This window comes from Cebus imitator, unplaced genomic scaffold (genome assembly GCF_001604975.1).
Source record: "Cebus imitator isolate Cc_AM_T3 unplaced genomic scaffold, Cebus_imitator-1.0 Scaffold324, whole genome shotgun sequence".
Lineage (NCBI taxonomy): Eukaryota > Metazoa > Chordata > Mammalia > Primates > Cebidae > Cebus > Cebus imitator.
This window is the reverse complement of record NW_016107639.1, coordinates 2,449,085-2,466,339: the sequence shown is the minus strand read 5'-3', so window position 1 is coordinate 2,466,339 and position 17,255 is coordinate 2,449,085. Positions and strand designations below refer to the sequence as shown.

Sequence of the window (17,255 nt, the reverse complement as noted above, 5' to 3'; positions counted from 1 at the left end):
ACCTTCTTTGGCACTTTGGGTGCTATCAGTATAGATTCATCAGGACGCTCTAGTCACACCTATTTTGTGACCCAGTAATTAGGCATTTTAGGGTTATGTTCTTATTTTCACACAAATGATAAGTAACGTTTTTCAGAAAATAAATGTATCTATTCCCATACTGAGGTCATTCCTATGATTCACAATAATGTTTTAACTTTTAAAAGAATTAAACAGTTCTATTTGCAATGGTGTAACAAACTTTAATTCAAAATAGACACTCTGAAAACAACAGGTAAAAAAAAATAATAAAGTTCAACAAGCTCTCTTTGAATTTACAACAGAGTACACCAACAATCACAGACCAGTTTCACAAAACTGCCTCAAATGTGCACAGTATAGCAATTACATGCAAGTATTATATTTTTTAAAATCCACATCGTAACATCATGTTTCTGAGAGGCTGTCACATCCTCCAAATATTTCTACCTAAAGTAAAGGGATTCCTCTGCTGTATATCACCAGAAATATGACTTACGGTCTAAACTGGCTCGTCTCCATGACTGGTTCTGGTGCTTTAAGTCTTTTTTATATCGTGTGGGGGAAAAACGAGGTTTACCATCCACAGGACAGTGACAACAATGGAGATTCTTTAACAATATGCTATCTCATCCACCCAGACACAGCTTCCTGCCTGAACCAGACAGAGAAAAGCCCTACCAAACATGACCTTCAGAAAACGTGGTCAAAGACTTACTGTACCAACCATGGAGACTTAGATCTCAGTCTGCAAACCTCGCCATGTCCCCTGAAAATCTATGCTACAATTGAAGTTAATATCCATACTCAGGGGCAATAATTTTATTCCTGAGTATCACAGTCCTTCCCTTTCACTAGTTTATGAGTAGTTAGGTTAGGAGAAGAGTTTTTGGGTGTATTTTTTCAATGTTTATTCTAAAGGCACTAAAAATTTATTGTTTTACCTCTGAATGGAGAAATGACTTATTAGCATATCAAAAGAAGGGGAAAATCTACACTGAAAAATATTTCTGCATCTACAGAATAACTTTATTTGTAAAATAACTCTTGAATTTATGAGCTACATACCAGCACACCAGATGTCAGATTCAGTCTATTTTTAACAAATAAAAACATTTGATTTTCTATGAGTTACGGTTAAAAGAAAAAAAAGGCAGCTATTAGGACAAGCCTAAAAAAATATAGAGCAAAATTATAATCTATAAGCAAAGATTTGACAAAGAAATCAGCGTAAGTTAATGCAATGCATCCTCAAAGAGCCTTATACATCACAGGGATTTGTACCCACATCTCTGAACACTCACTGTATCATCTGCTGCTACAGAGAAAGCTGAAGGAGATCGATGCTTCCACTTGCAGTTAAATCAAGTATTCTGAAAAAGGCTGAAATTTCCTTAAATGAAAAAAAATTATTTATAGATTTCAATTTCTTATATGACACTGACACTACTGGGAAAACAAGGCGTGCATAAAATATCAAAAAATTTCATTTACACGACAGAGAAAAAAACCTGAAAACAACTGTTACAAATCAAACTGCAGGAAACAATAAATGTGAAATAACTACTAGATTCCTGGTAATAGGGGTCTCTCCAGCACCTGAAATAACTCTGCAGAGCAGCACAGCAACCACTGAGGTTGATTCACCAACACAGTGAGGAAAACACTGTGAAATTTCAACTGAAGAAAATCTATCTACTACTTTAGAGTTACTTTTTTTTTTTTTTTTTTTTTTTATTTTGTTCAATCTGTGTTTAACATTTTTAAGTTCAGACATATCAAAGCCTAAAAGTACAGAAGGCTTGTGATTTTTTATTGCTTTCATGCAAATGTACCTTCTTTTTCCAAAAAATGAAGCCACATCAATTTTCCACACCCAAAAGAGTGAGGATAACAGTTCCATTTCCTTTTTACTAGGATATGGTTTCTTATGGAAATAATCTTTAAGAAATTGTTTCTTTTCCTCATAAGAACGGCCTTCATATTTTTTAGGGTCTAATGCTAAAATCTGAAGAGCCTCATCCTTGACAATCGGTCCCTCGGTTCTGCTTTCATTCCTTTGTCTTTTAAAAGGCACAACACTCGTCATCTTTTCTGGACCTGGGGCTGCATCCGCATTTAGGATGGGAGGCTGCTCCTCCCTGTGCCTCTGGTCTTCAGCCCCTAAGTGGCCATCAGGCAGTTTTCTCTTAACAGAAAAACTGGAATCATGTATCACTTCACCATTGACTAAAAGTAGTTCACTGTTCTGAATAAAATCCGGCTGGACTTGAAGGTCTGAGCTGCTGTCCTTAGGAGCACTTCTGCAGCGCACCAAATGGACAGCGATGGCAGCCAGGGTCATGTTTCCAGTGTAGACCCCACAGCAGTGGATGCACTTGAAGGCGGGAGACTTCAGGACCGTGTGGACTGTGGGCATGATGTGGTGCCTCTCCTTCAAATGCAGCTCGTAGGCCTCAGTTGTCACAAAGGGGCCAAAGCAAAAGGGGCAGGTGGACACTCGCTTGCCAGTGCTCCCAGGAGTGCCCTCAGCCTGAGGCCTCACCTTCACATACACAGGCACCAGTGACTTGGAGTGTATCCCAGCCAGGATTGCCAAGTAGACTTCCCGCTCCCCAAGCTTCTCCTTTGGCAATATGGTAATGAAATCAAGGTGGGGAAACAGCAGGTTGCCATTGGCGTCAACATCTAACTGAAAACCTCTGTTGCTATAATCCATGGGTAACTTCTTCTTCCCCAAGTGCCTATTCCTGCTGTGCTCTGAAAGACCTTTGATATCATGGAAGGTACATGGACAGAACAAGCACCCCAAGCCATGCATCAGCAAGTGGTGTATAAGCTCGTCCTCAGAGACCAAGCATTTACAAGACAGACATCGCACCGTTTTCTCTCTCATCCACTTTAGAAATGGTGCACATGCTGCCAGTTTTTCAGGCTCAAGTTTCTCACCAGATTTGGACTCGCTGTGCTTATGTGCCACCTCCATGTGGACCTGGTAGACATTGGATGGAAAGAGCTCGTTGCAGACAGGGCAGGTCTTCCACTGCTTGGCCTGTTTCAGCGCCTGGTTTGTGTCTGCTGCAGACGAGGAAGCCTGAACAAACACACTCTGAGCAGCATTCACCAGCACTGGAGGAGAGGGCATGCCAGGCATGGAACTGGCCATTGGTGCAGCGGTGCCTGACGGCAGGAGCTGGATGGGCATCTGGGGCGGAGCCACAGTTGCAAGGCCGCCAGGGGGAACCGGCAGAGTGACAGACACGGGGGCCAGCGTGTAGGTCGGAATCCCATTCACTTGTTTCCCTGTAGGGATGAGCTGTCTAAGAATAGAGCCTGATGTTAGGAAAGCGGTGTTCTGTGAAGCGCCAGGTCTCACTGGCTGGTTCACAGGCAGAATGTTGGTGCTGACAGTCTGGTTGAGTTGCAGAACCCCAGGCCTCACTGGCTGGCCCACAGGAAGAACTCCCGACATGACAGGCTGACTAAGCTGAAGAACCCCAGAATTCACACCCTGGTTTACAGGCACAACAGCTGAGGAGGAAACTGACTGGTTGGGAGAAAGAAGCCCAGATGGGACCACCTGGCCTGCAGCAAGAACCCTCAATGGGGCTGTCTGGCCAGGGGGAAGAACCCGTGATGGAGCTGTCTGGCCAACAGGGAGAACCCCTGATTGGACCATCTGGCCAGGAGGAAGAACCCCAGAAGTTGCTGTCTGCCCAGGGATAACCCCTGCAGGAGTCATCTGGCCTGCAGGAAGGACCCCAGACGGGACCGCCCGACTCACAGAAATCACCCCTGGTGAGACAGCCTGCAGGACCCCAGGGGGGACAGAGGGACTCACAGGAAGAACACCAGGCCCAACAGGTCTGTTTATGGGCCCCACAGGCTGGGCAAGGGGTAAAACCCCAGGGCGGACAGTCTGATTTATGGGGAGGACACTAGTTCCAACAGACTTATTGATAGGTCCAACTGGCTGACTCAAGGGCAACACAGGAGGATTCACAGGCTGATGAAGTGGGACCCCGTGAGAAAGAAAGACAGGCTGAGGTGCTGGGGGCTGCAGGGTGAGGCTATTCTGGCCCACGGGCAGAGGACTGGAGACCAGGGTCATGTGAGATTGGCCAGCAGCAGGCGGGGAATGAGTGAGGCTTCCAGGGGCACCCTGGGCCACAGTCACTGGCTGCCCGGAGGCTGGGCTTGGACTGTTCTGTGGCAAAGCAAGATGAAAGCAAGGAGGCGGAGCTGGAGTGCTTGGAGCACTGCCATTTGCTGCTGCAGCCAAATGTGCTGCTGGTTTTGGAGCAATGTGTGTTTGCTTCAAGAGTCCAGTCCTCTTAATATGTTCTGAAATCACAGATCTAAGCTTATTCTCCAAATCTCTGTGTATGTCTGATGTCAAAATGTGATACATTAATGCATCCTGGCTGCTGGCATTGGCGTTGCACTTTTTACAGTAGTATTTGTCAGGTGGTGGGATCTTCTCTACAGAAAGAGTATCATCAGTTTTCGGTTGCTCACCCATTTCCTCAGTTCGCAGGCCAAAGTAGGAGTTAATTAAGTAGTGAAAATGGGCGACCAGCACATGCTTCTTCATGCTGTAGTACAAAGTGTTTGAAAAGTTACATTTTAGACATGTGAAACTTATCACATCACTCCTAGATGACTTAGTTTCACCTAAAATGTTCACTGTGTAGTTCTGGACTTTCCGGACAGGTGCATGGAACATTCTGAAGTGCCTTCCCACAACTTTGGGCTGAGATGCAAATACACAGTTTGGGCAAGGGATCACTAGCTCTTGGTCAATTTCATCTTCATGGTAGCGATGTAAATGATTTTTGAATGAAGTAAGCACCTTTGTAGAGTATTTACAGAGGCCACAACAGTATGGCTTTGTTCGATATCTCTGTTAAAAGAAATGAAAGTCTTAAGCATAGTTGAATAAACTGTCAGATGCCAACCTTCCACAGTCTCTGAGGATTTGATCCCTTTTCTTCTAATGTGCTAGGCATTTAACCTGACTTAGTGTTTCTAACCCAGGGATTGGCAAGCTTTTTCTGTGAAGGGCCAGAGACTGAATATGTTAGGACTGTGGGCCATACAGTACAGTCTCTGTGGAAAGTACTAAGCATTGACATTGTTGTACAAAAGTCCCCAAAATAATTTTTAATTTATGTTCCAATAAAACCTTATTTATAGACACCAATTTGAATTTCATATACTTTCCACATGTCACAAAATAGTATTGTCATTTTTTTCTTAAACATTTAAAAGCCCAACAACTATTCCTTGCTCATAGGCTACACGGCTCATGGGTTAATTCATACAAATATAGGATTTGGCCTACAACTCATAGCTTGCTGACCCCTGTTTTAAGTCATCTACTAAAACCACAAATATAATTATTTAGCCCTGAATTTTGAATTATTAATAACAGCATTAATCTTAAAAGTTTCATTAATTTTCTACAACAAAAAGTTATTTTCTCCCCCTCATCCCATTTCTCTTAATTCCAATGTTCTTTTTGCTCCAAATTCTAAAACCTCTGGAATTTATCTACAACTAGCCTAGCTTTCAAACTGTTAAACCCATCATTACTATCTTTTTATTTCCCCCATTTCTAGAGAAGGTAGGAGTGAAATGGACAGTGTTTGGCCCATGCAGGTACCCAATAAACTATCTGATAAACAGTAAAGAAAGTCTGACTAAGCCTAAACTGACACTATGGATGACCCTAAGATAAGGGTAGGGCCACAGAATGCAACACTGACCATATGGAATTTCTATTTAAGGCACATTTCAGGGAATTTAACAAGTTCAGGGTCTAAAAACAGACATTCATACAACCAGGTGCAAATCTGTTCTAACATCCGGTAAGACTTGCTGGTTTGCAATAACTTGAGAGCACACTGAAGTCTTTGGTGTCATGACAGAGTCTTGAGAACCCAGAGCTGGTGAACCACAAAACACCTGCACCCCAGTTCCACAAACTAGGAAGCTAAGACCTAGCTTCATCTAAGGCCCAAGAGTTGGCTGTGCACCATCACAGTGATCAAGGGTTAATTCTCATCCCTTCCTAAATCTGTGTGCTCATTATCACTCACACACTCCCATTCTACATTTTTTTTTCACTCTGTCACTCAGGCTGGAGTGCAGTGGCGTGATCTTGGCTCACTGCAACCTACACTTCCCGGGTTCAAGTAATTCTCCTGCCTCAGCCTCCCAAGTAACTGGAACTACAGGCATGGGCCACCACACCTAGCTAATTTTTGTATTTTTAGTAGAGGTGGGGTTTCACCATGTTGGCCAAGGCTGGTCCCGAACTCCCGATCTCAAGTGATCTGCCCACCTTTGCCACCCAAAGTGCTGGGATTGCAGGTATGAGCCGCCACCCCCGGCCTCTTCAAGATTTTGCCATCCTATCTCTTCCTTATTCATGTAGCTTTTCCTCTTGGGTCACAGATCAGAAAAATTATCCAAACACATTACTGTCTTATCAGCAGTTCACAAAATCTTAGGTTCTAGTACTTCTGGTAGGATATATAATAAGCCTAGGACAATAGCTACAACACCAGACCACATAGACTAAAATAAAAACCTATTTCACTGATTCTAAGAGACACATTTTTTCATATTTTAACATCTCTGAAATCTGGAAGTTCCTTTCAACTGATCGTTCATATTGCAACATAGTTTAAGTTTCACTTGGTTTTATGAGTGGTTCATTAAAACTGGTGAGTTTTATACTCAATGAAATATAGTAGTGAAAAACCGTGTGCTCCAAGAAAACTATATGCAATGAAAGAACCGGCAGAAATTATTGACAACGGCATGTTAATATCTGTCAGTATTGAATAACTGTTTGGGTTAGGCAGATATTTCTTAAACGTGACACTAAAAACATGGTCTACAAAAGAATGATAAACTGTATTTCATGAAAATAAAAAAGTTTCTCCTCTTTGAAAGACAGTATTGCAAACCACCTATCTAATAAAGGATTTATCTCTATCATATTTGTTGTAGGCATGCTCAAATCTCAATATAAAAACAAACTAGAAAACAAAAGACCCAAATTTTTTTTAAATGGGCAAAAAAATTGAACATTTTACCAAAGAAGCTATCTAGATGTCAAAAAACAATGAAAACATGCTCAACATCATTAGGCACTAGTGAAATGCAAATTAAACCAAAGGATCATCTATTAAAATAAGCTCTCACACTGCTGGTAGGAAAGTATTAATAAAATGGTACAATCACTTTGGAAAATGGTTTGGCAGTTCATTTATATAGATAAATATATATTCACTTACGATACCACCCAGCAATCCCATTCCAAGGCATTTACCCAAGAGAAATGGAAGCACATGTTCACATAAAAAGCCTGCATGTGAAAGTTCTAGGACAGTGACTGTTATGGTTTGGATGTTTGTCCTCTCCAAATCTCACTGGGAAATGTGATTCCCCATGTTGGAGGTGGGGCCTGGTGGGAAATAACTGGATCATGGGGGTAGTTCCCTGAAGAATGGTTTAGCATCATCCCCCTGGTGATGAGTGAGTTATCACTCCTTGAGCTCTCAGAGTTCTCATACTCTGAGAAGTATAACTTAGTTTCACCCAAGACCTGGTTTTTCAGTACCTCCCACTTCTCCTGCTCCTGTTCTCATCATGTAACTCCCTGCTCCTGCTTCAGCTTACACCACGATTTTAGCTTCCTGAAGAACCTACCAGAAGCAGAGCAGATGTTGGTGCCATGTTGGTACAGCCAGCAGAACCATGTCCTCATTAAACCTCTTTTCTTTACAGATTACTCATCTTCAGGTATTTCTTTATAGCAACACAAAAATGGCCTAATACAGTGACTAATCATAAACAATCTTGAGTGTGAGACATTAGTTCACTGGTAGTAGAGGAAGAAGACGTAATTAACGAGAAGTGGTGGAGTCATAGTTCTTTGCTGTCAGAAAACAATGATTGCTGACTAGTGTATAATCTCTCCACCACACCTGCATGTTGCTCCTCTAGACTCCCATGGTAAGGAAGTCCCATAGTCACCTAAGCAAGCCTTTCTGCCCTCAAAACCTCAAACTCTCACTTGTTCCTATGAGCTCTTGAGGATCTCACTGTAGTGTGAACCTCATAATCCAACATGATTACACAATTTTCCTGCTATGTCTCCCTAAATGTCTCTGTTCCTAAGTCCTATGTCCACAGGGAGAAATTAAAGCAGGAAGACCAGTTAGGAAAGACGACCCTAAAACTAGCAGATACCACAGTCTCCATCACTCCAGGCAACAGTGCTTTTACTTTACTCTGACTGTGGTATCTAATACATTCAATTTCTATTATTTCAAATTGTTATTTACCTTTGTTATTTATTCTGTTATTTATATTATCTATTTCTATTATTCTAATATTTCTATTATCTATCTGTTATTAACAACTTTGTTATTCAAATTATTTATGCCTAAGGCCCTATTCACTCCAACAAGAACATAAACTATTTGAGGAAAAGAATCCTAGCGTTACCTCTTTGTACCAAGCACTCAAAAATTGTTAGCTGCTTTGCAGCAGGATTTCAAAAAATGTTTCTTAATGAAAAGTATGTAATTTTATACATACTGCGAATTACATTACAAGGTATTTTAAGAATTTGGATAACAAAAACAATGAGGCTTAAGATTCATGAAGTCAAGATCAGCTAAATGAGGCATCCTGTAGCAGCCGCAAGCTATGCTCAGGAGGAAAACTAAATCACAGTGGTTTCAAGGAATCTTGCATCTCATGCTAGAGAGGAGAGTGTTGGGGCAGAAACTGAAAAACGGGACTCAAGGAAAGTGGCTTACAAAAATATCTTTACAGAAAATTCTGACAAAGCACAGCCTGAGCAACACAGTGAGATCCCACCTCTACAAAAAATAAAAATTAAAAAAATTAGCTGGTCATGGCGGCATGCACTTGTAGTCTCAGCTACTCAGGAGCTAAAGTGGAAGGACACTTGGAACCCAAGAAGTTGAGGCTACAGTGAGCTAAGATTACACTACTGCACTCTAGCCCAGGTGATAGCAAGATCCTGTGCCCCCACCAAAAAAAAAAAAAAAATTCTGACAACTAATTACAGAAATATTTTAAAGTACAAATTCCCAAGGCCAGCATGACTTTGACAACAGAAGCTCGTGAGAGGGAACAGCCAAATCAAGTCTGAGATGAGCTGAGTTTGATACCAAGGAAGGTGCTAACTACTGGTAGAAAAGGTGTCCCAGAAACACTTTAATGAGAACTTAGCAGTATGGCTCATGTTTTAGCCTGAATTTGCTTAAAAGTTTGAAGTTTCTAATTACTTAAAATGTTGTTCCTTGATTCAAAAGTCTACATTTTTACTTTAGTTTCTGAAATGAGGATGTACTGTATGCACTTAATGTAGTGGCATTTTGTTTTACTCAGAACAGTTATTAAATCAAACGTCCTTCTTACAGCAACGCCATCTTATAATCAAGGACAAACAACAGTTTCACCATATCACTGTTATCAGCTCTGCACTACACAGAAAACTCTCAGAGCATCAGTAACCCTGCCTGACCACATACTGGACTGGGTTTCTTGCCACTTCCCTGAAAGGCTACATTATGCCACCTCCTCATTCACTCACTAGGACACCCGAATACATGTGATGTACTTTAGACCACAATTACATTCATTCCTCACTTTTAAGGAAATATGAAAACCAAGTACAAAAAAATACATACCAGTTTCTTTCCAGAAGGTTCCCAGAGAGAAACATCTCCCCATGACGTGTTATAAAAGTATTTCTCTCCCGGATCAAAGCCTTTAAGGTCCTTTTAAAAAGGGAGAAAAAAAGAGAAAGATCATTATGTAAATTCAGAAGATAAAGCAATATTTAATAAGAACCTGATGAGATTACGAAGCCAGGCACAGTGGCTCACACTTGTAATCCCAGCACTTTGGGAGGCTGAAGAGGGTGGATCACTTGAGGCCAGGAGGTTGAGACCAGCCTGGCCAACATGGTAACACTCCATCTCTACTAAAAAATACAAAAATTACCCGGGCGTGGTGATCCACTGAGACAGCAGAATTGCTTGAACCCGAGAGGTGGAGGTTGCAGTGAGCTGCACTCCAGCCTGGGAGACAGAGCAATACGCTGTCTAAAAAAAAAAAAAAACACCTTATGAGATTACTTGGTACCTAAGAAATCTACATGGGAAAAGAGAAATGAAAGTATGGTCATCCCTCAGTATCCATGGGGGATTGGTTCCAGGACCATATGCAGGCACCACCAAATCCAAGCTGCTCAAATCTCTTAGATTAAATGATGTAGTTATTTGCATGTAACCTATGCACATCTTCCTACTTACTTTGTTTAGAGAATAACGACAAGAAAACAAGTCTGAAGACGTTCAGTACAGATGCAACCATCCATTTTCTCCCCCAAATATTTTTGACCTACAGTTGATTGAATCAACAGATGCAGAACCCCTGGATACAAAAGACAGACTATAAAGCTCTCAGCAAGTTTTGACAGAATACCCTTTAATATGAGAACTGAGGAAAAGGTTGAAATAATCCAAGTTAAAATTACAGATTCCTAAGAAATAAAGAGGAGACCTCCCAACAAGTAACTATCTACATCCTTTATATGTATGCAAAGCCTAAACATAAGGATTCCAAAACCCATGTAGCTTCATGAGTACATATAAAGAAACAAAAAAATACATCAAAGTAAAAGAATCTTTATCTTGAACACACTCTTTTTAAACAATACCTTACCACTACTGTTCAATCCATTTGTCTTAGGGAATGAAAGCAAAGTATATTTTTATCTTACTCTTCAAATGTTTTTCAAGGCAATTAAACAAGATCTAGAATGTGTAGAGGGTTTTTTCTCAGATAGAATCAATCATTTTCACTCAAAAAGTTATACTTGCTACATTAAGAAAATTATGCAAAAGACCTATAGTGTTGACAAGGGTGTTAAGGAAAACCTCACAATCAGCAGAAAGAGGCAGTAGTGTGAGAAACAGTGCATATTAGAGACTCTCAGGGGCAGGTAAACACGGAGAGAAGAGGAACAGGTAGGTCCTGGAAAGGGGTCCAGAGGCCAGAAATGCATGAGCCAAGACCTCCCACAGCAGCAGCATCCTCAGAGCAGGGGTTCAACAGCTAACTTCCAAAGCCTGTTGGCAACAGGTGGGGAAGGGAGGAAAGGTAGAAGGAAGACCTCCACCTTGCATGCAGGTAAAATGGCCTAAGACAAAATTATTACAAGGTCCACAGAACAGTAATCTACCTCATCCTTTTGTAATCATCACTAACTCAACCCTCAAATATTTCCTTTTGGGCTCTGGGGCCAGATGGGATCCCAACCTCACAGAGTTTCACAACTGAGAAACACAGATATTTTTTAAAAATTTTTTTCACAAGAAATTACTGTCTTTCATGGGTGATAAGTGCCATGAATAATGACAGGGAAGTAAAGGAGTACAAAGCAGAGAGTTCCAACTGTGTCTGCCTGACCTGAGCATGATGTGGGGGGTGGGGGGAGGGGGGAGGTAGGGGGGTCCAATATGTCAGGGAGGGGACAGGAGAGAGAAACAACAAGGCCTGGGGCAGAATGCTGATAAAGTGTAGGGCAGCAGAGGGTTTTAAATAAAACTGTTTTAAAAAGTGAAAATCAGACACTAAGTGAGAAGGTGTACAAGAAAAACATTTTCCATTTCTCGTTAAAATTTTAACGTCCGTGTGGCCCAAGATTACTTTTTTTTCTCTTAGTTGAAAGAAGTAAAAATCTACTCCTGTTTTGCTCTCAGCTACTTCCCAACGCATGTAGAAGCTTTACCTGTGCAGCACAGCTGACTCGCTTAAAACTGTATTAAGAAGTGAGGATAAAGAGGTATCGAGTCCATAATCTCATGGTGTGGACAGTCCTGAGAGGTGACAGTGCATTCAGAATTAGCTCATGACACCAACTTCAGAACCCACAGAAAAGTACAAGTACAAATGCTCAAAGACAAATGAGACAAATTCTCAAAGCATGGGCCCATCCTCACAGGCCCTTTAGTGGAGGAGTCATGACGAAAGCACCAGGAGCACCAGAATGTTGTAACATTTGAGCACCAAAAAGACAAATGGCTATAGAAACCCTAACACACGAAGTCACAGGAGAGTCACAGAAATGCCAAGAAACTCAGAAAAAAATGAATTTCAGGAATCACCACTTGGAAAGGTTAACTAACTGCTCACTTTGAAAAGTGATAGCTCAAAAGAAAGGAGAAAACTATCCGGCCTTTCCCAAAGGCACTATATTTCGGAGAAGCCAAACAGTCCCAACTGCTGAGTAAAACAAGAGTTTACAGAAGAATGTCTGCTAACAATCTACAAGTGATTGTTAGCAGACATTCAGAAAGACCTCATTCACAGCAAAGCCCCCAATAAAACTACCTCCTAGGACCAGGGTTCTCAAGGGGTGTTAAACACATTACATTCTAGTCCACAGAAAGAATGTAATGCACACAAAGACCAGACTGCCGTCTACTGTAGTGAAGCAACAAAATGACTGGGGTCCCTGCAGTGACAAGAAGCATAGAACATCATATATTATATATTCTAACCCAAAATGTTTCACTTGAATCAACGGGGCCTTTCAGTAGAACATCTCATTTAAAAGAAGCTCGGAGACAGGGAACTAAGCTAAAACAACACTACGAGGAAGTGCTAGACAGATCTAGAAGGAGCGGCATCTCTGCAGGACAAGAGGCTGGTGTGGCCAACAGTCAGGGAAAGCACTGCAAACCCGACCACTAGGTGTAACGGTCCACAATGAATCCCAGCTTACACAAACCAAGTGTAAAAAACATCCTGGTAAAACCGAAGAAATCTGAGTATGAACTGGGTATTAAATAAGATGAACATGTAATACGTGACAAGACAGAGAAAAATGAAAAAAGCAAGTGATAAAATAGCTAATCAATACAATCTCAGGGTAAGAACAATAAACATACAGAAAGAAAAGGCTAAACAATACATGTTAATGGCGGCAATCTCTGAATGGTAGAAAAGTGACATTTTAAATTTCATTTTCTAATTAGAAATGGTTACCTACATTTTCTAACATTCATGGTTTATTGTATTGTTTTTATAACAATCATTACTTTTAACATGAAAAAAGTTAAGCTACAGAAAGATAGTTAATACAATTGCCTTCAACTCTACACTAGTACATGGCTAAGTCAATTCAGAACTAACAAGAAAAAGAAGTTATTATAAAGATTTATTTATTTATTTATTTATTTTACATGAAGTCTGGCTCTGTCTTCCAGGCTGGAATGCAGTGGTCTGATCTCAGCTCACTGCAGCCTCCGCCTCCAGGGTTCAAGCAATTCTCCTGCCTTAGCCTCCCGAATAGCTGGGACTACAGGTGGTGCCACCACGCCTGGCTCTGGCTAATTTTTCTATTTTTAGTGGAGATGGGGTTTCACCATGTTGGCCAGGATAGTCTTGATCTCCTGACCTCATAATCCACCTGCCTCGGCCTCGCAAAGTGCTGGGATTACAAGCATGAGCCACCGTGCCTAGCCAAGTTATTACAAAGATTCTTACTGAAAATTAGGTTATTTTCAAAACGAACTACCTTAAAAGATGAAGTATACAACACACATGTCCTTTATTCTGGCTCTAACAAAGAGAAAAAATATTTGAAACAAAGAAAAATAAGCATAAACACTAGGAAATACAAAGGAACTTTAAGTACATCTTAAAAATCAGCACACACAAGAATCTAAGCCCAATTAAAAGATGCTGCTAGAGTGGGAGAAATGAAGAAAGATGGCTGGAATTAAGAGCCCCACAGCAATTATGAAATCATTATCACCTGATAGAAAGCAAGAATTCACCATTTTAAAATAGACAAAAGAAATAAACTATGATTAAAAAGGGGCATTCCACAACACTGACCTTGTGATAAATTTACACAAGGTCTCCTGAAGACTTTTTCTGAGCACTGATGCTCTCATGTGAGAAAACCAGTGGGACTTTTCCACTGGATCACTAGTGGGAACTAGTGAAAGGAGAAGGTAAAACAATTGTCAAAATGCCAGAGTCCACCGGGAGAGGGGAATGACCCCTTAATACAGGGACATGAGTCAAGCCCTCACAACAAGGTCTGTCTTCACAGTCCCAGGCTGCCCCGACCCACCCTAGCAATGCTTAAAAATTCCAAGTGTCACCAGGCGCGGTGGCTCACGCCTGTAATCCCAGCACTTTGGGAGGCCGAGGCGGGTGGATCACGAGGTCAAGAGATCGAGACCATCCTGGTCAACATGGTGAAACCCCGTCTCTACTAAAAATACAAAAAATCAGCTGGGCCTGGTGGCGCATGCCTGTAATCCCAGCTACTCAGGAGGCTGAGGCAGGAGAATTGCCTGAACTCAGGAGGCGGAGGTTGCGGTGAGCCGAGATCGCGCCATTGCACTCCAGCCTGGGTAACAAGAGCAAAACTCCGTCTCAAAAAAAAAAAAAAAATTCCAAGTGTCTTAAACATGTTGTAGAACAAAGCCCAAATATATTTAAAGGAAACCACAAAATCTAACACCGATAAAACTCAGTGTCCAGCATGCAGTCAAAAACTGCCAATCAAAAAACAAAAAACAAAAAACTGCCAGTCATACAAAGCAGCAGAAAAATAAGGCCCAAAACCAGGAGAACAAGAAATTACAGAAAATATAATGCAACGAAAGAAGTGGAAGAAAGTGAGATAGTAAACTAAACTTCGATGAATGAAAAATGCAATATCTATCATGAAAAATACATTGCATGGAATTAGGAGCAGATTAGATGCTGCCAAAGAAGACTGGTAAATCTGAAGACAAAGTAAGAGAAATACCCAAAATGAAAAAGAGAATGGGGGAAAAAAAACTGAAAAAACTCCAACAATGGCATCAATGAGCCGTTGACAACAGCAAGGAGCCTAATATACAGGAGGCCCCCTTATCTGCACAGGATATGTTCCAAGACCCCAGTGGACGCCTGACACTGTGGACAGTGCCAAATGCTACACAAACTACATTTTTTCCTATACAGACATACCTACAATAAAATACAACCTATAAATTAGGTACAGGTAGATATTAACAACAACAAAATAGAACAATTGTAATATACAGTAATAAAAGTTATGTGAATGTGGTCTCTCAAATATCTTTTTTTTTTAATCGGAGTCTTGCTCTGTTGCCCAGGCTAGAGTGCAGTGGCACAATCTCGGCTCACTGCAACCTCCGTCTCCTGGGTTCAAGCGATTCTCTTGCCTCAGCCTCCTGAATAGCTGGGATTATAGGCACCAACCACTGAGCTCAGCTAATTTTTGTGTTTTTAGTAGAGACAGGGTTTCACCATTTTGGTTAGGCTGGTCTCGAACTCCTGACCTCGTGATCCCAGCACTTTGGGAGGCCAAGACAGTCACCATGGTTGACTGTGGAAAGCAAAACTGAGGATACGGGGGAACTACTGTATGTGTATAATTGAGTATCAGGGACAAAGGAGGGAGGGGAAGCAAAACTAGTTGAAGAAATTAAGCCACAAAATTTTCCAAATCAGATGAAAACTATAAACCCGCAAATTCAAGAAGCTCATCAGACTCCAAGCAAAAGAAACACAAAGAAAACCAAACCAAGGTACATTATAGTCAAAGTGTTAAAAATACAAAGGAACAAAAATGACAGAAAACATTGTTTGAAAAAATGCCAGCCAGAAAACGATAGAGTGAAATCTTTAAAATATTAAAAGGGAAAAAGAACTAGAATTCTACACCTAGGAAAAATACCTTCCCCTTCCTTAGAGAAAGACACAGCCTTTTTAGAGAAAGTATAGTGAGTTAATTAAGCATATCGCGCTACAAAATATGAAGTCCTTCAGGAGACAGAGGAAATGACTCAAAATGGAAATAGACATCTACACAAAGGGATGAAGAGTATCATCAATGTCATGTAGATCAACATTTTCTTTTTTACTGTTTAAAATAAAAGTAACAACACATTGTAAGATTTCTAACATGTGCAAGAAAAATAACAACAACAGAACAAAGGCTGGAAGAAGAAATTAAAGCATACCGCTATAAGGTTCTTATACTATAGATGAAGCATAGTACATTAAGAAAGTCAGAAGAAAGATGTATAGTTAGTAAGCCAATATGGAGATAAAATGGAATCATTAGAAATATTCAATCCAAAAGAAAAGTGGAAAATAAAGAACAGATGAGACAAGTGAAAAAACCAAACACCAAGATTGCAGATTTAAAAATCAGCCATATCAATTATCACATTAAATAACAAGGACTGGCAAACTTCTTCTGTAAAAGGCTGGTTAATAATAGTTTAGGCTTTCCTGCCTACAGAGTGTCTTACACAATTCCTCAATCCTGCCACACTGTGCACAAAAGCAGCCTTAGACAATATATTAAACTAATTAGAATAGCTTCTCCAATAAACTTTTTCTAATTTAAAAAAATTTTCTTGAGACAGGGTCTCACTCTGTCACTCACACTGGAGTGCAGTGGCATAATCATGGCTCATTGCAGCCTTGAACTCCTAGGCTCAAAGGATTCCTCCCACCTCAGCCTCCAAGGAGCTGGGACTACCTGGAACTACAACCACACCTGACTAATTTATTTATTTGTTATTTTAAAGACAGAGTCTTGCTATGTTTTCCAGGCTGGTCTATAACGCCTGGCCTCAAATAATCCTCCCACTTCAGCCTCCCAAAGTGCCGGGATTACCATTGCACCCCACCCCAATGAACCGTTTTTACAAAAACAGAGAGCATGCCCAACTTGGCCCATGGCTATAGTTTGCCAACCCCTGGGTCTAAATACTCAAAAGGCATAGATTAACAGGTTGACTAATAAAGCAAGACCAATTATATGCTCTCTATTAAAACTTTAAATATAAAGTCATTATGGATTAAAGGTTTACAAATAGAAAAATATATGCCATGTATGATATTCCAAAACATACATTTGGTCTTCATCCCTATTTCCTGACATACAACTCCTAAAATCCCTGGAATCTCCTAAGTGAGATTAATTTGTAATTGGGCCCATATGTTATGAAATTTTTGAAAATTCAAGCAATAGGCCGGGCGCGGTGGCTCAAGCCTGTAATCCCAGCACTTTGGGAGGCCAAGGCGGGTGGATCACGAGGTCAAGAGATCGAGACCATCCTGGTCAACATGGTGAA

At 40.9% G+C, this 17,255-nt stretch overlaps 1 protein-coding gene across 4 annotated transcripts in view; it reads right to left on the bottom strand.

Annotated features, from left to right (window-relative positions):
• Window positions 1-221: 221 nt before the first annotated feature.
• The window catches only part of ADNP2 (ADNP homeobox 2), a 33,239-nt gene continuing 16,205 nt past the window's right edge, over window positions 222-17,255 (bottom strand). For all 4 annotated transcript variants that reach the window (XM_017504581.2, XM_037729939.1, XM_037729937.1 and 1 more), the window contains exons 3-4: window positions 9,759-9,848; window positions 222-4,921 (exon numbers count right to left, since the gene is read on the bottom strand). In XM_017504581.2, the coding sequence (XP_017360070.1) occupies window positions 1,550-4,921; window positions 9,759-9,848 (3,462 nt within the window). In that variant the 3' untranslated portion in view covers window positions 222-1,549. The remainder of the gene's footprint in view (window positions 4,922-9,758; window positions 9,849-17,255) is intronic.